The sequence below is a fragment of the Procambarus clarkii genome, chromosome 27 (assembly GCF_040958095.1).
Source record: "Procambarus clarkii isolate CNS0578487 chromosome 27, FALCON_Pclarkii_2.0, whole genome shotgun sequence".
NCBI classification, from domain to species: Eukaryota; Metazoa; Arthropoda; class Malacostraca; order Decapoda; family Cambaridae; genus Procambarus; species Procambarus clarkii.
Window position 1 is genome coordinate 10,214,314 of NC_091176.1, and position 22,368 is coordinate 10,236,681.

Sequence of the window (22,368 nt, forward strand, 5' to 3'; positions counted from 1 at the left end):
ACAGAGTGGTGACACACAGCTATAGAGGAGCACAGGGTGGTGACACACAGTTATAGAGGAGCACAGAGTGGTGACACACAGTTATAGAGGAGCACAGGGTGGTGACACACAGCTATAGAGGAGCACAGGGTGGTGACACACAGCTATAGAGGAGCACAGAGTGGTGACACACAGCTATAGAGGAGCACAGAGTGGTGACACAGCCCTTCCATCACTATCAATGCCTCCACCATCTCCGCCTCTTCAAATCACGTGAAGGATCCTGTCTGAGGAAGTAAACTCATACATGTTTGCAGATGACGTAAAGCTGATGAGGAATGTAAAAACAGAGGAGGACTGCAGGAAGTTACAGGAGGACCTAGACAAATTCCAAGAGCTATCAAACAAATGGTTGCTGGAATTCGATCCCAACAAGTGTAAGGTAATGCAGATGGGGAGAGAGGAGACCAGAAGGCCTCAGCACCATAAGGGGAAGGCAACTACAGGAATCAGAAAGAGAGAAAGATTTGGGAAGGGATACAGCTCCAACACAAACACTGGAGACACACATAAACAGGATAACATCAGCAGCGTATGGGATGGTGACAAATATAAGAACGTCATTTAGAAAGATTTAGAGCGTCTAAATCAAGACACCTTCCAGGCAATCTGCTCAACATTTGTTAGACCAGTACTGGAATATGCAGCACCGGCATGGAACCCGCACCTTGAGAAGCATAAAGCCAAAATATATAAAAATACGAAGGTTTGTAACAAGATGGTGCCAGAGCTAAGAGGCTTGAGCTACGAAAATAGGCTAATGGAACTAAATCTTAGAACCATAGAGGATAGAAGAAACAGAGGGGATATGATCGTAACATACAAGATATTGAGGGAAATAGATAAGGTAGACAAGGATAGTCTCTTCAGCCTAAGAGAAAGCAGGACAAGAGGACATGGAAGGAAGCTGGAAATGCAAATGAGGTAAAGGAGCGCGAGGAAATACCCCTGAACAGGCAGTCAACAAGTGGAATGCACTTAAAGAAGTTGTGGAAGCCACCTCCAGCCACAGCTCTAATGCCAGATTCAATAAAGAACTTGAGCATCAGAATATTTCAATTGTAACGCAACAGGTACAACAAGGCCAGTAGGCGGGGCATGCAGAGCTAGACCTCACCCCCTCGTAGTCACTGATAGGTAAATACTGATAAGGTATGTAAGTATTATCACTGCCTCCACCACCACCATCACTGCCTCCACCACCACCATCACTGCCTCCACCACCACCATCACTGCCTCCACCACCACCATCACTGCCTCCACCACCACCATCACTCCCTCCACCACCACCATTCTCTACTCCCTCAAACCACCACCACCACCAACCACTGCGCCATACCCAAACGGAACTATCTCCCCAGGAAAATCCCTGAGGCCAAACTAGGCAAGGAGAGGACGTGTGGGCGGCGGGGATAGTGAAAGTGGGTGGGGGGACGGCGGGCGGTGTCACCTGGCGGCCAGCGGGGCGGGGCGGTTCTAGGTTAGGTGTAGTGGAGCAGGTGAGTGTGTGTGGCCACACCTGCCGCCTCCACCCCCTTTCCCCCACACCTCCTCCCCTGCCTGCTAGCATCTCGGCCACGCTGATCTCTGCTGGTCAGCCACTGCTTGCTTTTTTTTCTGTTATCTGCTGATCTGCGATGGGGACCCCCGCTGACTTGTGCTGGTCTCTGCTGATTTTCTTTGGTCTCTGTTACGCTATGCTGCAGGTCTCTGTCTATCAAAGCACCTAAATGATTGGGTTCGTCTCAAAGCTCTCCAAGTGTACTCACTAGAAAGGAGAAGAGAGCGATATGAAATAATATAAATGTGGAAAATACTGGAGGGTCTGGTCCCTAATCTACACAGTAAAATAACAACGTACTGGAGTGAACGATATGGAAGAAAATGCAGAATAGAACCAGCGAAGAGCAGAGGTGCCATAGGCACAATTAGAGAACACTGTATAAACATCAGAGTATAAGAAATATTGCCGGAACAACCGTGGACATCTTCAAGAGAAAACTAGATAGTTTTCTTCAAGAAGTGCCGGACCAACCGGGCTGTGGTGGGTATGTGGACCTGCGGGCCCCTCCAGGCAACAGCCTGTTGGACCAAGCTCACACAAGTCAAACCTGGCCTCGGGTTGGGGAGTAGAAGAACTCCCAGAACTCCATCAAGAAGGTATCAAGCAGATATTGGCATCCTGTGGCCACTTTCAGTTTCTGTTTGTATTCTCTGGCCTCTTAGAGGCTCTACTAAGCCACGCTGGGCTCTGCTGGGCTCTGTTAAGCTCTGCTGGGAACTGATTGCTAGACTGCTGGGTTCTGACAGGGTTCCGTTCTCGTTTAATGCGGTACTTGACACTGTCTAGTGAGGGTTTAATGAGGGTCTTGTCTTTATCAGTAGTACCTTATGATACAATATGTTGTCCGTGCTGTGCTGGGGCGCCTGAGTTAATGAGCCCAGCACCTGTTATGTTGGTTCGCCCGCCAGTGAGGCAGCTTCCCTAATGCCTGATGATCACTCGTATACAAGTAGATTGTGTGGTCGTGGGTTCCCTCCTGGTGGTGGGGTCGTGGGTGCTCTCTTGGGCGTCCTATTTGAGAATGTTTACATAGATACCATTGAGGAGCATGTTCCAGCTGATGTGGAAATCTATATCTGACATCAGCTGAAGGCGTGAGGATGAAGACATCTTGCTGGTTCCTCACATGCAACACTTTAATACTTCTTAAGGAAGCTTTCGAACGAAACTCCATGCCTGAATTTCCTTACGAGACAGAGTGAAGACGAACTACTTTTCCTCAAAACGTAAAAGTTTTGAAAAGAAATGTCAGATTACACACTTCAGTCTTCACTAAGGAAAGGAACATAGAAATAAGGTTTAGTGCAGTTGACGCCTGTGGTCAGCCGTGCGCTTAGTTGAGCCTGGAAGATTACACCAACTCGGGTACCCGACGGCTGAGAGGCGGGACCAAAGAGCCAAAGCTCAACCCCTGCATGCACAACTAGGTGAGTACAGAGGTGCTGCTGGCCGCAGGTTGGCGAGCAACTGGGGACAGCGAGGCAGATACTTGTCAACAATTATTGACACGCTACTGAATCTGTGGACGAGGTCATCAAAGTGAGAGTTAACGGCCGTATGCTGCTGCTGATGGAGTGATTAACAAGAGTTGGTGTAATGTTGACCAGACCACACACTAGAAGGTGAAGGGACGACGACGTTTCGGTCCGTCCTGGACCATTCTCACAATCGACTTGAGAATGGTCCAGGACGGACCGAAACGTCGTCGTCCCTTCACTTTCTAGTGTGTGGTCTGGTCAACATTCTTCAGTCACGTTATTGTGACTCCTCGTCTGCAGTTGGTGTAACCTTCCAAGCTCAACTAAATGAATTACTTTTATATAGCTCACAGGATGGAGCAAAGAGCATAATGAACGACTTAACTGAGAGAAATATTGCCCCTAAATGGAAGATATAACTCACCACTTACTACAAGAGTAAGAAGATCAGGAACATGCCGATGATAAAGGTCTCCGCCACCGACAGCAACACTTTGAGAGACTAATGTTGTCTGTCTGTCTGTGTCCTGAGGAACTGTCAGTCTCAGCCCTCTTAGTGTACGGGCACGACCACAATATATATATTACAAGGCTTCTCACTCTGATAAACAAGGTACCATTAGAGAGCACATCACATTAACTTACAACCGAACCATCACCAGAGATATCCACAGATATCCAGAGATATCCCGACCAACAACAACGAAATAATGAACAGATTCAACGGCAATAGATAATTAAAAATAGGCCAAACACTATACCTCAAAACACTCGTGCAACTATCATAGACATTCTTTCTTTATTATGCACCCCATACTCATCTCGTGGGTAGGTGGTGGTGGAAAGGGTTACAGAGGCACATAATCGGCTCAGGAACTGAACTCCATAGTCCATTTAGCTAATCAAGGGACGAAGCTATCAACAGTCAGCTTTTTCAACTATGTACACCGTACCCTGCCCTGGAACCATGGCAGAGTGTTCAGTTCCCACCTCACCCACCGTCCCACCTCACCCACCGTCCCCGCCAGTCTCGGCTCAGTAACACATCTCAGTGGATTTGGTTACAAATTCTATAGCTTCAAGTAACGCATCTTTTAGCATCAGGCCTTCTGAAATTAACTTGGAAGAACATATTTGAAATATAGAGAAGAGTCATGCTAGAATCATTGCTCTAGCCTTTTCTGTCATATTCAAAAGCATTATATATATAATATATATATCACCTAAGAATTCATATTTGACCCGACCAGGATTCGAACCCATGCCGTCCAGGATCACCCCTAAACGTACACAGTACCGTGATCCACCGCACCAGTGATCGTCTATAAGGATTGGTCAGTCCTGGTGCTTATATTAACTAAGCTCTACGACTGATCAACCTCCCGACGACACTCACGGATCCATTTGGGTACAGTTTTTTCATCTAATTCTGGCACATGTTAATCACTTGCAATCAATTGATGAACTAAGTTCTGGTAACGTCCTCTCACAGACATAATAACATAGGATAAATTATTATAACAATTACAACTCAACGTCTAATCAATTAGACGTTGAGACGTAAGTCTCGTCCTCACAGGGAGCCGGTGGCTGAGCGGACAGAACACTGGCCGCGTGATACTGTGGTCCCGGGTTCGATCCCGGGCGCCGGAGAGAAACAATGGACAGAGCTTCTTTCACCCTGATGCCCCTGTTACCTAGCAGTAAATAGGTACCTGGGAGTTAGTCAGCTGTCACGGGCTGCTTCCTGGACCGGGCCGCGGGGACACTAAGCCCCGAAATCATCTCAAGATAACCTCAAGATGACCTCACCTCACACTCAGACCTTGACAAAACACTCAGGAGAGTGCGAAAGACTTGGTGTAAATTCCTGACATAAATTTCACAAATACACAAGTGTTTGGGTTTTTGTATCCAAGTGATTAATTCCCGTGTTGCTGAAGCTGTCCTCGTGTTGCTCAGAGAGATTACCAGTGCAGGCTGCTGAGCCTGTGGCCCCAACCCAGCCTCCTGGAGAGTATACCAGTGCAGGCTGCTGAGCCTGTGGCTCCAACCCAGCCTCCTGGAGAGTATACCAGTGCAGGCTGCTGAGCCTGTGGCATCAACCCAGCCTCCTGGAGAGTTTACCAGTGCAGGCTGCTGAGCCTGTGGCACCAACCCAGCCTCCTGGAGAGTTTACCAGTGCAGGCTGCTGAGCCTGTGGCACCAACCCAGCCTCCTGGAGAGTTTACCAGTGCAGGCTGCTGAGCCTGTGGCACAACCCAGCCTCCTGGAGAGTTTACCAGTGCAGGCTGCTGAGCCTGTGGCACAACCCAGCCTCCTGGAGAGTTTACCAGTGCAGGCTGCTGAGCCTGTGGCACAACCCAGCCTCCTGGAGAGTTTACCAGTGCAGGCTGCTGAGCCTGTGGCACAACCCAGCCTCCTGGAGAGTTTACCAGTGCAGGCTGCTGAGCCTGTGGCACAACCCAGCCTCCTGGAGAGTTTACCAGTGCAGGCTGCTGAGCCTGTGGCACAACCCAGCCTCCTGGAGAGTTTACCAGTGCAGGCTGCTGAGCCTGTGGCACAACCCAGCCTCCTGGAGAGTTTACCAGTGCAGGCTGCTGAGCCTGTGGCACAACCCAGCCTCCTGGAGAGTTTACCAGTGCAGGCTGCTGAGCCTGTGGCACAACCCAGCCTCCTGGAGAGTTTACCAGTGCAGGCTGCTGAGCCTGTGGCACAACCCAGCCTCCTGGAGAGTTTACCAGTGCAGGCTGCTGAGCCTGTGGCACAAGCCAGCCTCCTGGAGAGTTTACCAGTGCAGGCTGCTGAGCCTGTGGCACAACCCAGCCTCCTGGAGAGTTTACCAGTGCAGGCTGCTGATCCTGTGGCACCAACCCAGCCTCCTGGAATGATAGTACTTATAGTAACTATTTGGTCGAAAGTACTAATATGTAGTGATGGATCATCAGTACTTTTTGTACTATGAATTTTATGAGTCCGACAAAATAAAGCTAAAAACCAAACTTAAATATTCCTAGGCCTAGTCTAGCACATATCTGTGCTATGTTAGGCCTAAGACATAATATATTGGGCCTAGAAATGCTAGAAGAGGTGAGGTTAGGTTAGGTGAGGTTCGGTGAGGTTAGGTTAGGTTAGGTGAGGTTTGGCCAGGTCTTGTATTCACGTGGCGGTTAAAAAATGGAAAAAAGTTTCGGGTTTGTCCAAATTTGGTAATACAAAAGCCGACTTTCTGGTAGTCCCCGTCACTACATATTGGTACTTTCCATCAAATAGTTACTATAAATACTGTCACTTTAGGAGGCTTGGGATTGGTTGCGTGAGTAGCCAGGCAGGGAGGGGAGGACTATGTCGGCCCCACACCACACACTGTGCACCCTGGCATACTCCAGGCCGCCTGCACACACACATACATACATGTCAGTAATTTTAAAGAATGAAGAACAAATTTGTTTATATTCTTTTTAAGCTGCATCTCTTACAAACCATCCCTGCCCTTGTGTGGCAGTGCCAACCCGTTCTCGCAAATTTAATAAGTCAATATTGACTTATTAAATATATGCATAGGTGACATACTTAACATAATAGATACCCTTAAAAAGATTCATAGAAAACACCGACCTTACCTAACCTTGTTAGTATCTTAAGATAAGCATCTTATTGCTTCGTAATTACAATTATTACCAAACCTATAATAGGTATAGGTTAAGTAATAATTGTAATTACGAAGCAATAAGATGCTTATCTTAAGATACTAACAAGGTTAGGTAAGGTCGGTGTTTTCTATGAATCTTTTTAGGGGTATCTATTACGTTTAGTATATCACCTATGCACGTAGTTAATAAGTCAATATTGACTTTACGAATTTGCGAGAACGGGTTGGGCAGTGCACAATAGAAAGTTGTATTCACATATTCGTACAATGAAACGTGTATACAATCTATATGTAGTTGATCGTAACCAGGATATATATGTGCTTCAGCCTACAGTTTAGACCTATTGTCTTGGGAACCTCTGTCCTGTGTGACAGTGAATACCAGCATTATCCTCACTTTAATAAGGCTTAATTGAATTACTCAGATTAGGCCAAATTGTAATTAATTTTTGTCAATAAAGATGTTAATAATAATAATGTCTGCAATATAAACATTTGTCATGTTAGATTTTTTGAGATACAGAGATGGAGAGAGGGAGGGAAGGCAGGGAATTATCAGGGGAAAGCGCCAAGCTATTACGACTATGAAGCATAAGGATTTGGGACGGGACGGAGAGAGAGAGAGTGAGAGTGAGTGAGTGAGAGTGATTGTGAGTGTGTGAGAGGTGACTAAGGTTTGAACGGAGAGAGAGAATGAGAGATTCGAGAGAGTGCGAGAAGTGAGAGGTGAGAGAGAGAGAGAGACGGGCGGGGGGCGGTGTCCATTCTTGGGTCGGCGCAGCGTGGGGGGTGGGGGGGGGGGAGGGTAAGGGGGGTACTGTGTTCTCTAGCCCTCACCACCCCAACAGCCCTCCCCCCTCTTCCCCTTTACCCCCCCTCCCCTGCCCCCACTGAGCTAAAAACGCCCCAACTTGGTGTAGGGTGACACCCCCCTTGCCCCCCCCCACCCCCTCTATCGTGAGGCCCACCCCCTAACCCCCACTAGATCCAAATCGTTACCCCCCCCTCCTCACCTCACATTCTCCCCCCCAATACCTGCCCCCTCCATCCCCCTGAGTACTCCCCTTAACTGATCACCCTCAATACATTATTGCAAGCTTAGGTGCTGGCATAGTATTATTAATATATCCTCGTGTGTGCAACAAACCCATTCATGCAAACACACACCCGTTCATGCAAACACACACCCGTTCATGCAAGCACACACCCGTTCATGCAAACACACACCCGTTCATGCAAACACACACCCGTTCATGCAAGCACACACCCGTTCATGCAAACACACACCCGTTCATGCAAACACACACCCGTTCATGCAAGCACACACCCGTTCATGCAAACACACACCCGTTCATGCAAACACACACCCGTTCATGCAAACACACACCCGTTCATGCAAACACACACCCGTTCATGCAAACAGACACCCGTTCATGCAAACACACACCCGTTCATGCAAACACACACCCGTTCATGCAAACACACACCCGTTCATGCAAACACACACCCGTTCATGCAAACACACACCCGTTCATGCAAACACACACCCGTTCATGCAAACACACCCGTTCATGCAAACACACACCCATTCATGCAAACAGACACCCGTTCATGCAAACACACACCCGTTCATGCAAACACACACCCGTTCATGCAAACACACACCCGTTCATGCAAACACACACCCGTTCATGCAAACACACACCCGTTCATGCAAACACACACCCGTTCATGCGAACACACACCCGTTCATGCAAACACACACCCGTTCATGCAAGCACACACCCGTTCATGCAAGCACACACCCGTTCATGCAAGCACACACCCGTTCATGCAAACACACACCCGTTCATGCAAACACACACCCGTTCATGCAAACACACACCCGTTCATGCAAACACACCCGTTCATGCAAACACACACCCATTCATGCAAACAGACACCCGTTCATGCAAACAGACACCCGTTCATGCAAACACACACCCGTTCATGCAAACACACACCCGTTCATGCAAACACACACCCGTTCATGCAAACACACACCCATTCATGCAAACACACACCCGTTCATGCAAGCACGCGCTATTTATGAAAGTACACTCCATGCATACAAGCAAATGTTATGTATGCAAGGATACGCAATACATGCTAGAACACCCGGTGTATGAACCCATACCCCACCCATACAATAATATCCCCCACATACAATCATGCCCCCATCCATACAATCATGCCCCACATATATACAATCATGCCTCCACCCATACGATTATACCCCACATTTACAATCATGCCCCATTCATATAAGCATATCCAACTCATATAATCATGCTTCATACATGCAAGCACACTCCATACATGCACTCATACCCCCCCCCCCCATACGTGGACGCACACGCGTGTATTCAAGCATACACAGTGACATATCCCATACACGCAAGCACACCGCCATCTATACACTCGAAACACCCCCAAAAACAATTGCTAACAATACTAAAACAATCACCCTACAAATACACCCAGCTTTGGAGTAAGTTATGTATACTTGCATGATGCAAAGCATTCAGAATGGCATATATATATATACACACACACACACATGCTTATATGCATGTCAAGACCCTTGCTAACCCTCCTCCCCCTTAAATCTTGTATGCTGTGGCTCTCAGGAAGTTATGGCAGAGTTATGGCAGCTTCTTACTTTGCCTTAAGTTGCCCTTTTTCTTTATTTTGTCATTAATGTGAATATTTTGTTATCCATTGACTGGTTCCTGCAGTCTGCTTTGATTTTGTTGAATAAATCGTCCCAGTTTTTGACGTACTCTTCATAATACGGGTTTGTTTACGTTTTTGACGCACTCTTCATAATACGGGGTTGTTTACGTTTTTGACGCACTCTTCATAATACGGGTTTGTTTACGTTTTTGACGCACTCTTCATAATACGGGGTTTGTTTACGTTTTTGACGTGATCCAACTTGCAAGTAATCCGGATGCTTCTTCAGCGGTAATTTGCGCCGTTCCTTCCAACTGTTGTGGTATAACGAGCAGGAGATTGTTTTATCCTCTTCCTTCCCCATTTTTCTTGCCTCCTTTCTTGCTTCCCCTCGTCTCCTCTTTACCGTTCCCTTGCCTCCTTTTCTTCTCCTCTTGTCTCCTCCGCTTCCTCACATCTTCCTCTTCCCGCCTCTCCTCTTACACGCACTGATACGTGTAGTGGAGTGAATACTCTGAGTCATGACGGAAGTACAGGCACCTGTTTCGCAAGTCAGTTTTTTCCTGGTTTAGCTGAAGGATTTGTTGTGTATTAACTAGATAGGCTACTGCGTCATAAGCTTTGCCTGAGGCATCGCAAAACACGTGTAAATCTGATGGGTAAGTTCTGTCCTAAAGCATTACGTGGAAATTTCAGAACACTGAGTTTATTAAAATCCGTGGTCAATGTCTGCCATTTGTCATGCAGCTCAATTGGTAACGGATCATCCCAACCCAAATTATTCTGCTAGCACTCCTGCGTGAGGAGTTTGCCCTTAAGCCCTTAATTAAAATAGGACTAAGTAAGCGTAAAGGGTTAAAAGGTTGACTTAGCTGAAGGAGAAAGTCAGTTGTTTCTTGGTTTGTAAACAACTGACTTTCTGAATTGGAAAGTTCAGTTCAGGAAACTACAAGGAAACAGGAAAAGAAAACCAGGAAAAGAAGTCAGGAAACAACTGACTTTCAGTTGTTTCCTGGTTTATTCACGAGAAAGATATAATTTGATAAGTTTGCAATTTCTTGAAAGTTTGTTAAAGAGAAAATAATAACATTCTTGTATGCATCCATAGGCTCGGGCTCCTTTTCCAGTCCTTTTGTGGGTGGAAGTTTAGAGGCAATGTCCAGCAGAGAGAGAGACACAGGTTTTCTTGTGCCTCAGTGTTTAGTGGGAGCGGACTCCCTCTCAGGCGTACTGATGTAGGGAAGACTAGGTGCAGGGTTAAGGTTAACACCTCCCCGTTTCCCTTCCTGCAAATTTGGGTGGGGCTAGCCCAACGCGTCTGGGCCCCAAACATTTGGACAGGCATTATCTCTTATAGGTGTGGTTATATGCATATACACACACATTATAGAGGGGATATCCGGCATTGCTCGGCGGGTTGTGGGGGCATGGAGACGACCCCAACTCGCTTATGACCATTTCCGAACCACCACCAGTCACCCTGCAAAGTTTGGTGAGGGTAGCCCCAAGCGTCTAGCCTTGAACTAACAGACATATCCATTTATATAGATATACCAGCTGTACCCGGCAACGCGTTGCTGTGGCTCAACAACACATGCGCATTGCTGAGCTACAGCAACGCGTGCTCGGGTACAGCTAGTATATAACTATCCCCCACTTCCCCGTCCCCTCGTCCTCCACCATCATTCCCCACTCCCTTGTCCTCCCCATTATTCCCCCCTCCCCCTCTTACTCCCCACCATCCCCTGTCCTCTTGTCCTCCCCACCATTCTCCACTCCCCCATCCCCTCGTCCCCACCATCCCCCACTCCCCTGTCCCCCTGTCCTCCCCACCACTTCCCCCTTCCCCGTCCCCTCGTCTCCCCCACCATCTCCCATTCCCATCCCCTTGTCCTCCCCATCTTTCCCCATTCCTTCATCTGATGCGTTCCCAAAAGATGTGAGGCGCCTATCAGAAAAATGGGAACATCAAATGATCTGATGTTCCCATCACTGAAAAATGAGAAGAACAGTTACAAAACGAAATGAAAAACAATGAAGACATAACAAAATAAACTAAACTTACAAAATGAACGGTATAGTAAGCAACACAGCTCAATCCCAACGCAATGTCACACAAAATAATTAAATCAAAATTAAAATAAAACGAAATCTATGAAAATTTTATTTATCACTGCAATCGGAAACATTGAAATGGAATCGTAACATATTTAGTACAGCGTGTGTTGCTCTTACGTCCAACAGATGGCGCTGTTTTTCCAAAAAACATGTTTTTTCCCGTCACAGACGTGACATCAATAGAGTATGTATATAAAAACCCGCTCGGATCCGAGTGCAACGTTGTATGAAAATTTCAAAGCAATCGGTGAAGAACTTTTGGAGATTAGTGATTTAGAACAAACGAACATTTACATTTTTTTTATATAGATGATACCAATAGAGGATTTAACATACGAAAGATTGAAAATATTCAATATGTTGGATTAACAATAGCATCAGATATGACCGATGATATTACATTCTTGTTAGTACTTCATCACCTCTACAATGAGCGCCGGAGAAGCTACAAAGTGAAAATAACGAAATAAGGCGAAAATATATGGAAGATGACGATAAAGGAAGTCGACGACCTGAGCTCACATCGTCGACTTCTTATGGCGTTACACACAACACGTATTAAGTTTAAAAATGAGTTTATTTCCGAGTAGAATTATACTTATTCACATTCATTATCAATATAATAGTAAGAAAATATGTTTAAGTTCCTCGTTTTGTAGTTCTAGTACTCTTCAGGAGAGAACTGGGTGCTTAAGACCAGACAAGTCTGGGTACTTAAGACTTGTGTATTCTCGACGGGTAAAGTTGGAGATTTTCATACTCATATAAATAGAATAGAATATATTATTGAGAGCGTCTCATCTCCATTATTCATTATGCGAAACACCTATCATCCTGGGATAATGATTAACATGCTTATAAATTGGTAGATAAGAAAATGGTTTCGAAATATGACACTGAGGCTGGGACACTAGTTGGCTGAACTACAGACCACCTCCCCCCCCGCCCTCCTCTTTCACCACCATAACACTCTCCACTCCTTCCTCCTCCACCCTCTCCACCTCCGCCCCCTCCACCTCCGCCACCTCCGCCTCCGCCCCCTCCACCTCCGCCACCTCCGCCCCCTCCACCTCCGCCCCCTCCACCTCCGCCCACCTCCACCCTCTCCGCCCCCGCCACCTCCGCCCCCTCCACCTCCGCCCCCTCCACCCCCTCTACCTCCGCCCCTCCACCTCCGCCCCCGACGAACAAAACGCACCATGAATCCCAGAAATTCCCCCCCCCCCAAAAAAAAAGTTAAGGACACTTGGCTGCTCACCTGAGTGCCACCCCATTGGCACGTCATCTGAGGGCCAAGTGCCACCTCGCTGGTACCTCACCTGCCGTCCGGCAATCAATGTAATGACACCACAACAAAGGTGCCAGCGTCTGCCGCTCTCCTGGCACCAAGTGTCATTCTTCTGGCACTCAGGATGTATGCTGTTTACATCTCTAGTGACTTGTTACCTTGGTGGCGTGTGTGTGACCCTCTGGCGCCGCGCGGGTGTATGGCTGGTGCCACGCGGGTGTATGGCTGGTGCCACGCGGGTGTATGGCTGGTGCCGCACGGGTGTAATGGCTCGCTGCCGCGCGGGTGTATGGCTGGTGCCGCGCGGGTGTATGGCTGGTGCCGCGCGGGTGTATGGCTGGTGCCGCGCGGGTGTATGGCTGGTGCCACGCGGGTGTATGGCTGGTGCCACGCGGGTGTATGGCTGGTGCCACGCGGGTGTATGGCTGGCGCCACACGGGTGTGAGCCGCAATTGGTAGAGGTGTCGGGTTGATGGTGTCAGGTGGGATGAGTCTACCACCAGGGCATAATCTACCACCAGGTCATCTACCAATATGGACATCTACATCTACCATTGTGCAACGGATGGAATGCATTAGGCAGTGATGTGGTGGAGGTACACTCCATACACAGTTTCAAATGTAGATATGATAGAGCCCAGAAGGCTCAGGAATCTGTACATCAGTTGAATTGACAGTTGAGAGGCGGGACCAAAGAGCCAGAGCTCAACCCCCGCAAGGACAACTAGGTGAGTACAATACACCATCACATATACCAGGCCTCCATTTACTAGGAGGCCAGTATTTACCACCACACGCTAATGCGTGTGTACTCCCCTACCTGTACTCGCACACCGTCAATTGATTGTCTCTCAACCGTCAATCAACTGGTGTACAGATTCCTGAGCCTATTGGGCTCTATCATATTTACATTTGAAACTGTGTATGGAGTCAGCCTCCACCACATCACTGCCAAATGCATTCCACCTGTTAACTACTCTGACACTGAAAAAGTTCTTTCTAATGTCTCTGTGGCTCATTTGGGTACTCAGTTTCCACCTGTGTCCCCTTGTTCGTGTTCCACCAGTGTTAAACAGTTTGTGTGTGTGTGTGTGTGTGTGTGTGTGTGAGTATGTGTGTGTGTGTGCATTCGCCTATTTCTACTCACTTATTTGTGCCTGCAGGATCGAGCATTGACTCTTGGATCCCACTTTTCGATCCATCGGTTGTTTACAGCAATGACTCCGGTCCTATTTCCCTATCATACCTAGTTTTAAAGTTATGAATAGAGTTTGCTTCCACAACCTGCTCCTTAAGTGCATTAAATTTTTCCACTACTCTCACGCTAAAAGAAAACTTCCTAACATCTCCGTAACTCATCTGAGTTTCAAGCTTACACCCATGTCCCCTCGTTCTGTTAGTATTCCGTGTGAACATTTCATCTATTTCCACTCTGTCAATTCCCCGGAGTATTTTATACGTTCCTATCCCTTCTCCCTTCCTTTTTCTAGTGTCGTAAGTCTCGGTTCCTTCAGGCGCTCTTCATATCCCATCCCCCGTAAGTCTGGGACAAGCCTCGTCGCAAACTTCTGAACTTTTTCCAGTTTCCTTATGTGTTTCTTCAGGTGGGGACTCCATGATGGGGCATACTCCAAGACTGGCCTCACGTAGGCAGTGCAAAGTGCCCTAAATGCCTCCTTACTTAGGTTTCTGAATGACGTTCTAACTTTTGCCAAATGTAGAGTACGCTGCTGTCGTTATCCTATTTATATGTGCCTCAGGAGTCAGGTTAGATGTTACGTCCACTCCCAGGTCTCTTTCTCGAATCGTCACGGGTAGGCAGTTCCCCTTCATTGTGTACTGTCCCTTTGGTCTCCTATCACCTAATCGCATTTCCATAACTTTACATTTGATCGTGTTGAGCTCCAATAGCCATTTCTCTGACCATCTCTGCAACCTGTTCAAGTCCTCTTGGAGGATCCTGCAATCCTCATCTGTCACAACTCTTCTCATTAATTTTGCGTCATCCGCGAACATCGACATGTAGGACTCTACTCCTGTGAACATAACGTTAACGTATATTAGAAATAGAACTGGTCCCAGCACCGATCCTTGAGGTACTCCACTCGTTACTGTTCGCCAGTCCGACTTCTCGCCCCTTACCGTAACTCTCTGGCTCCTTCCTGTTAGGTAGTTCCTTACTCATGCTAGGGTCTTTCCGCTTACTCCTGCCTGCCTCTCAAGTTTGAATAGTAGTCTCATGTGCGGTACTGTATCAAAGGCTTTTTGGCAGTCCAGTAATATGCAGTCTACCCAACCTTCTCTGTCCTACCTTCGCTATTTTATCATAGACTTCCAAAAGGTTTGTTATCCAAGATTTCCCTTTCCAGTTGATGTTTGTTTACAAACCTAATGTTCTCCAGGTGTGCAACCAGTCTTAGACTAATTATTCTTTCAAGTATTTTACAGAGGATGCTTGTCAGTGATACAGTTAAGAGCCTCTTCCCTATCCCCTTTCTTGAAAATCGGTACGACATTTGCCTTCTTCCAGCAACTGGGAAATTCTCAAGTGTGTTTGTGTGCGTGCGTGCGTGCGCGCGCGCGCGCGCGCTGTGTGTGTGTGTGTGTGTGTGTGTGTGTGTGTGTGTGTGTGTGTGTGTGGGGTGAGTAAGAGTGGGGCTTTGCAGTGAATGTTGAGGCAGTGGGTCCAGCTAAATATACCAGGGGGGGGGGGGGCGTGCTTACCACACTGGTCTACCTGGTGTGTTGGTCTACCTGGTGTGCTAGTCTACCTGGTGTGTTGGTCTACCTGGTGATGCTCTCATGCTCAGCCGGCCACTCTCCCAGGTGTGCCAGCTCTGGCATCATTACCGTTGCAATACCAGTGCAACAGAGTGTTCCACTATTTGTAAGTGTTTGGACACTTCAAGTAAATACTGCAAAACATTAACATATTTTATAAGTGCGGTTAAAATCTAAGACAAATATGAGAATATCACAAAGTAATGATCACTTCAAAGTTACAACTGTAATGATCCAACCACACGGCCATCATTACATGTGTGTAGTGATCATTAATTATCTATAAAATTATCATTATAATTAATGGTAATTTTGTTGAATGACATATACATGTGTTGATAATTCTTCAAACGACTTCTGCAATATTGGGCCTTGCTTGGGTACCTAAAGTGACCTATATTGCCCCTGAGCATAAGGTACACATTGTCAAGCCTGGCCTCAGGTCGGGCATGGGGAGTAGAAGAACTCCCACAACCCCATCCAGTAGGTGTGAAGGTTGCTGCTGTTGGTTAATAAGGACTGAAAAAGATTGTTAAGGCGTTAATTAACGCAATTGTTAATCTCCCCCTCCCCACCACACCAACAACAGCCTGCCCTCCCCCTCCCCACCACACCAACAACAGCCTGCCCTCCCCACCACACCAACAACAGCCTGCCCTCCCCACCACACCAACAACAGCCTGCCCCTCCCCTCCCCACCACACCAACAACAGCCTCCCCCTCCCCCTCCCCACCACACCAACAACAGCCTGCCCTCCCCCTCCCCACCACACCAACAACAGCCTGCCCTCCCCACCACACCAACAACAGCCTGCCCTCCCCACCACACCAACAACAGCCTGCCCTCCCCACCACACCAACAACAGCCTGCCCTCCCCACCACACCAACAACAGCCTGCCCTCCCCACCACACCAACAACAGCCTGCCCTCCCCACCACACCAACAACAGCCTGCCCTCCCCACCACACCAACAACAGCCTCCCCCTCCCCACCACACCAACAACAGCCTGCCCTCCCCACCACACCAACAACTGCCTGCCCTCCCCCTCCCCACCACACCAACAACAGCCTCCCCCTCCCCACCACACCAACAACAGCCTGCCCTCCCCACCACACCAACAACAGCCTGCCCTCCCCACCACACCAACAACAGCCTGCCCTCCCCACCACACCAACAACAGCCTGCCCTCCCCACCACACCAACAACAGCCTGCCCTCCCCACCACACCAACAACAGCCTGCCCTCCCCACCACACCAACAACAGCCTGCCCTCCCCACCACACCAACAACAGCCTGCCCTCACCACCACACCAACAACAGCCTGCCCTCCCCCTCCCCTCCCCACCACACCAACAACAGCCTGCCCTCACCACCACACCAACAACAGCCTGCCCTCCCCCTCCCCTCCCCACCAACAACAGCCTGCCCTCCCCACCACACCAACAACAGCCTGCCCTCCCCCACCACACCAACAACAGCCTCCCCCTCCCCACCACACCAACAACAGCCTGCCCTCCCCACCACACCAACAACAGCCTGCCCTCCCCACCACACCAACAACAGCCTGCCCTCCCCACCACACCAACAACAGCCTGCCCTCCCCACCACACCAACAACAGCCTGCCCTCCCCACCACACCAACAACAGCCTGCCCTCCCCACCACACCAACAACAGCCTCCCCCTCCCCACCACACCAACAACAGCCTGCCCTCCCCACCACACCAACAACAGCCTGCCCTCCCCACCACACCAACAACAGCCTGCCCTCCCAACCACACCAACAACAGCCTGCCCTCCCCACCACACCAACAACAGCCTGCCCTCCCCACCACACCAACAACAGCCTCCCCCTCCCCACCACACCAACAACAGCCTGCCCTCCCCACCACACCAACAACAGCCTCCCCCTCCCCACCACACCAACAACAGCCTGCCCTCCCCACCACACCAACAACAGCCTGCCCTCCCCACCACACCAACAACAGCCTGCCCTCCCCACCACACCAACAACAGCCTCCCCCTCCCCACCACACCAACAACAGCCTGCCCTCCCCACCACACCAACAACAGCCTCCCCCTCCCCACCACACCAACAACAGCCTGCCCTCCCCACCACACCAACAACAGCCTGCCCTCCCCACCACACCAACAACAGCCTGCCCTCCCCACCACACCAACAACAGCCTCCCCCTCCCCACCACACCAACAACAGCCTGCCCTCCCCACCACACCAACAACAGCCTGCCCTCCCCACCACACCAACAACAGCCTGCCCTCCCCACCACACCAACAACAGCCTCCCCCTCCCCCTCCCCACCACACCAACAACAGCCTGCCCTCCCCACCACACCAACAACAGCCTGCCCTCCCCACCACCATCTCCCACACACCCGCAGCCTCCTAGGTCGACTCCTCCCTGCTGGACTCCGCCCGTAGCGTGGGCGTGGGCGTGCCTGGCCACCAGGAGGGTGGTGAACTCTATTTAGGCGTTCTCTGTTCAGATGGCAGCCGGGGCGAGGTCACAGGCGACGACAGGTGTGTGGGCAGGTGTGTGGAGAGATGCGAGAGGTGGAGGGAGGTGTGGGCAGGTGTGGAGGTGTAGCAGGTAAAGATCAATTGATGGGGGAGGGGGGCGGAGGTTTATAGTGTAGGGTGATGTGGGGGAAGGGAAAGGGGAGGGGGGAGGGGCAAGTATAGGTGATCCAGCGACCTCCCCCAGGCCACACTAACGGCCTCCCCCAGGCCACACTAACGGCCTCCCCCAGGCCACACTAACGGCCTCCCCCAGGCCACACTAACGGCCTCCCCCAGGCCACACTAACGGCCTCCCCCAGGCCACACTAACGGCCTCCCCAAGGCCACACTAACGGCCTCCCCCAGGCCACACTAACGCCCTCCCCCAGGCCACACTAACGGCCTCCCCCAGGCCACACTAACGGCCTCCCCCAGGCCACACTAATGGCCTCCCCCAGGCCACACTAACGGTCCTCCCCCAGGCCACACTAACGGCCTCCCAAAGGCCACACTAACGGCCTCCCCAAGGCCACACTAACGGCCTCCCCCAGGCCACACTAACGGACTCCCCCAGGCCACACTAACAGGCCTCCCCCAGGCCACACCAGCGGCCTCCCCAGGCCACACCAGCGGCCTCCCCCAGGCCACACCAGCGGCCTCCCCCAGGCCACACCAGCGGCCTCCCCCCAGGCCACACTAACGGCCTCCCTCCAGGCCACACTAACGGCCTCCCCAAGGCCACACTAACGGCCTCTCCCAGGCCACACTAACGGCCTCCCCCAGGCCACACCCGCGGCCTCCCCCAGGCCACACTAACGGCCTCCCCCAGGCCACACTAACGGCCTCCCCCAGGCCACATCCGCGGCCTCCCCCAGGCCACACTAACGGCCTCCCCCAGGCCACACTAACGGCCTCCCCCAGGCCACACCAGCGGCTTCCCCCAGGCCACACCAGCGGCCTCCCACAGGCCACACCAGCGGCCTCCCCCAGGCCACACCAGCGGCCTCCCCCCAGGCCACACCAGCGGCCTCCCCCAGGCCACACCAGCGGCCTCCCCCAGGCCACACCAGCGGCCTCCCCCAGGCCACACCAGCGGCCTCCCCCAGGCCACACCAGCGGCCTCCCCCCAGGCCACACCAGCGGCCTCCCCCAGGCCACACCAGCGGCCTCCCCCCAGGCCACACTAAGCGGCCTCTCCCCAGGCCACACTAAGCGGCCTCCCCCAGGCCACACCAGCGGCCTCCCCCAGGCCACACCAGCGGCCTCCCCCCAGGCCACACCAGCGGCATCCCCCAGGCCACACCAGCGGCCTCACCCAAGGCCACACCAGCGGCCTCACCCCAGGCCACACCAGTGGCCTCCCCCAGGCCACACCAGCGGCCTTCCTCCCAGGCCACACCAACGACCTCCCCTAGGCCACACTAACGGCCTCCCCCAGGCCACACTAACGGCCTCCCCCAGGCCACACCAGCGGCCTCCCCCAGGCCACACCAGCGGCCTCCCCCAGGCCACACCAGCGGCCTCACCCCAGGCCACACCAGCGGCCTCACCCCAGGCCACACCAGTGGCCTCCCCCAGGCCACACCAGCGGCCTCCCCCAGGCCACACCAACGACCTCCCCCAGGCCACACTAACGGCCTCCCCCAGGCCACACCAGCGGCCTCCCCCAGGCCACACCAGCGGCCTCACCCCAGGCCACACCAGCGGCCTCACCCCAGGCCACACCAGTGGCCTCCCCCAGGCCACACCAACGGCCTCCCCCCAGGCCACACCAACGGACCTCCCCCAGGCCACACCTAACGACCTCCCCCAGGCCACACTAACGGCCTCCCCCAGGCCACACTAACGGCCTCCCCCTAGGCCACACTAACGGCCTCCCCCAGGCCACACCAGCGGCCTCCCCCAGGCCACACCAGCGGCCTCCCTCAGGCCACACCAGCGGCCTCCCCCAGGCCACACCAGCGGCCTCCCCCAGGCCACACCAGCGGCCTCCCCTCAGGCCACACCAGCGGCCTCCCCCCAGGCCACACCAGCGGCCTCCCCCAGGCCACACCAGCGGCCTCCCCCAGGCCACACCAACGGCCTCCCCCAGGCCACACTAACGGCCTCCCCTCAGGCCACACCAGCGGCCTCCCCCCAGGCCACACCAGCGGCCTCCCCCAGGCCACATCAACGGCCTCCCCAGGCCACACTAACGGCCTCCCCAAGGCCACACCAGCGGCCTCCCCCAGGCCACATCCAGCGGCCTCCCCCAGGCCACACCAACGACACCCCCCCAGGCCACACCCGCCTAAGTGCCGCCCAGTTGGGTGGGTGTGGAGCAGGATTAGTAACTGTGTAAACTGACTCACCGTAGATGTAAACTGCCTTGTATAGAGGCGCTTGTGGGCCACTTCTTCAATCACTTCTGACATAACAATAAAAGACTCTTGATATGTTTATTAAAATTATGTCGCTATCTTCACAAGGTTGTTACTAGTTCAGATATATTTACTGTGAGGTTCCGTTCCTGAACCTATTATGTGCCTCTATAACCCTTACCACCACCACCCACGGGATAGGTATGGGGTCCACCACCGTCCCTCGGGATAGGTATGGGGTCCACCACCGTCCCTCGGGATAGGTATGGGGTCCACCACCGCCCTCGAGATAGGTATGGGGTCCACCACCGCCCTCGGGATAGGTATGGGGTCCACCACCGCCCTCGGGATAGGTATGGGGTCCACCACCGCCCTCGGGATAGGTATGGGGTCCACCACCGCCCTCGGGATAGGTATGGGGTGCATAATACATGAATAAAATACAAGAAATTCGTGAGGTCGTCAGTCTTTCTCCAGCTGTACCCAGGCCCACCTGATGACCCAGGCCCACCTGATGACCCAGGCCCACCTGATGACCCAGGCCCACCTGATGACCCAGGCCCACCTGATGACCCAGGCCCACCTGATGACCCAGGCCCACCTGATGACCCAGGCCCACCTGATGACCCAGGCCCACCTGATGACCCAGGCCCACCTGATGACCCAGGCCCACCTGATGACCCAGGCCCACCTGATGACCCAGGCCCACCTGATGACCCAGGCCCACCTGATGACCCAGGCCCACCTGATGACCCAGGCCCACCTGATGACCCAGGCCCACCTGATGACCCAGGCCCACCTGATGACCCAGGCCCACCTGATGACCCAGGCCCACCTGATGACCCAGGCCCACCTGATGACCCAGGCCCACCTGATGACCCAGGCCCACCTGATGACCCAGGCCCACCTGATGACCCAGGCCCACCTGATGACCCAGGCCCACCTGATGACCCAGGCCCACCTGATGACCCAGGCCCACCTGATGACCCAGGCCCACCTGATGACCCAGGCCCACCTGATGACCCAGGCCCACCTGATGACCCAGGCCCACATATTGACCCAGGCCCACATATTGACCCAGGCCCACCTGATGACCCAGGCCCACCTGATGACCCAGGCCCACCTGATGACCCAGGCCCACCTGATGACCCAGGCCCACATATTGACCCAGGCCCACCTGATGACCCAGGCCCACCTGATGACCCAGGCCCACCTGATAACCCAGGCCCACATGATGACCCAGGCCCACCTGATGACCTCTTGCTGTGTTACATAGGCCTATGGGCTGACACCAGGTGTTGAACTCTAGGTGTGTGATATAGGCCTATTGGTCTACACGTGCAGGTGTACAAAGTGGGATAGAAACGTCTTCCTGCGTGACGGGAGAGTGAAGGGGGTGACGGGAGAGTGAAGGGGGGTGACGGGAGAGTGAAGGGGGTGACGGTAGAGTGAAGGGGGTGACGGGAGAGTGAAGGGGGTGACGGGAGAGTGAAGGGGGTGACGGGAGAGTGAAGGGGGTGACGGGAGAGTGAAGGGGGTGACGGGAGAGTGAAGGGGGTGACGGGAGAGTGAAGGGGGTGACGGGAGAGTGAAGGGGGGTGACGGGAGAGTGAAGGGGGGTGACGGGAGAGTGAAGGGGGGTGACGGGAGAGAGAAGGGGGTGACGGGAGAGTGAAGGGGGTGACGGGAGAGTGAAGGGGGTGACGGGAGAGTGAAGGGGGTGACGGGAGAGTGAAGGGGGTGACGGGAGAGTGAAGGGGGTGACGGGAGAGTGAAGGGGGTGACGGGAGAGTGAAGGGGGTGACGGGAGAGTGAAGGGGGTGACGGGAGAGTGAAGGGGGTGACGGGAGAGTGAA

At 52.4% G+C, this 22,368-nt stretch overlaps 1 protein-coding gene across 1 annotated transcript; it reads left to right on the forward strand.

Moving 5' to 3' along the window:
• Positions 1 to 757: 757 nt before the first annotated feature.
• LOC138369101 (uncharacterized) lies at positions 758 to 21,814 on the forward strand. The gene is made up of 3 exons (XM_069332035.1): positions 758 to 963; positions 5,296 to 5,983; positions 20,990 to 21,814. Exons 1-3 carry the CDS (start codon positions 758 to 760, stop codon positions 21,812 to 21,814), a joined length of 1,719 nt encoding a protein of 572 aa, XP_069188136.1.
• The last annotated feature ends 554 nt before the right edge of the window (positions 21,815 to 22,368 follow it).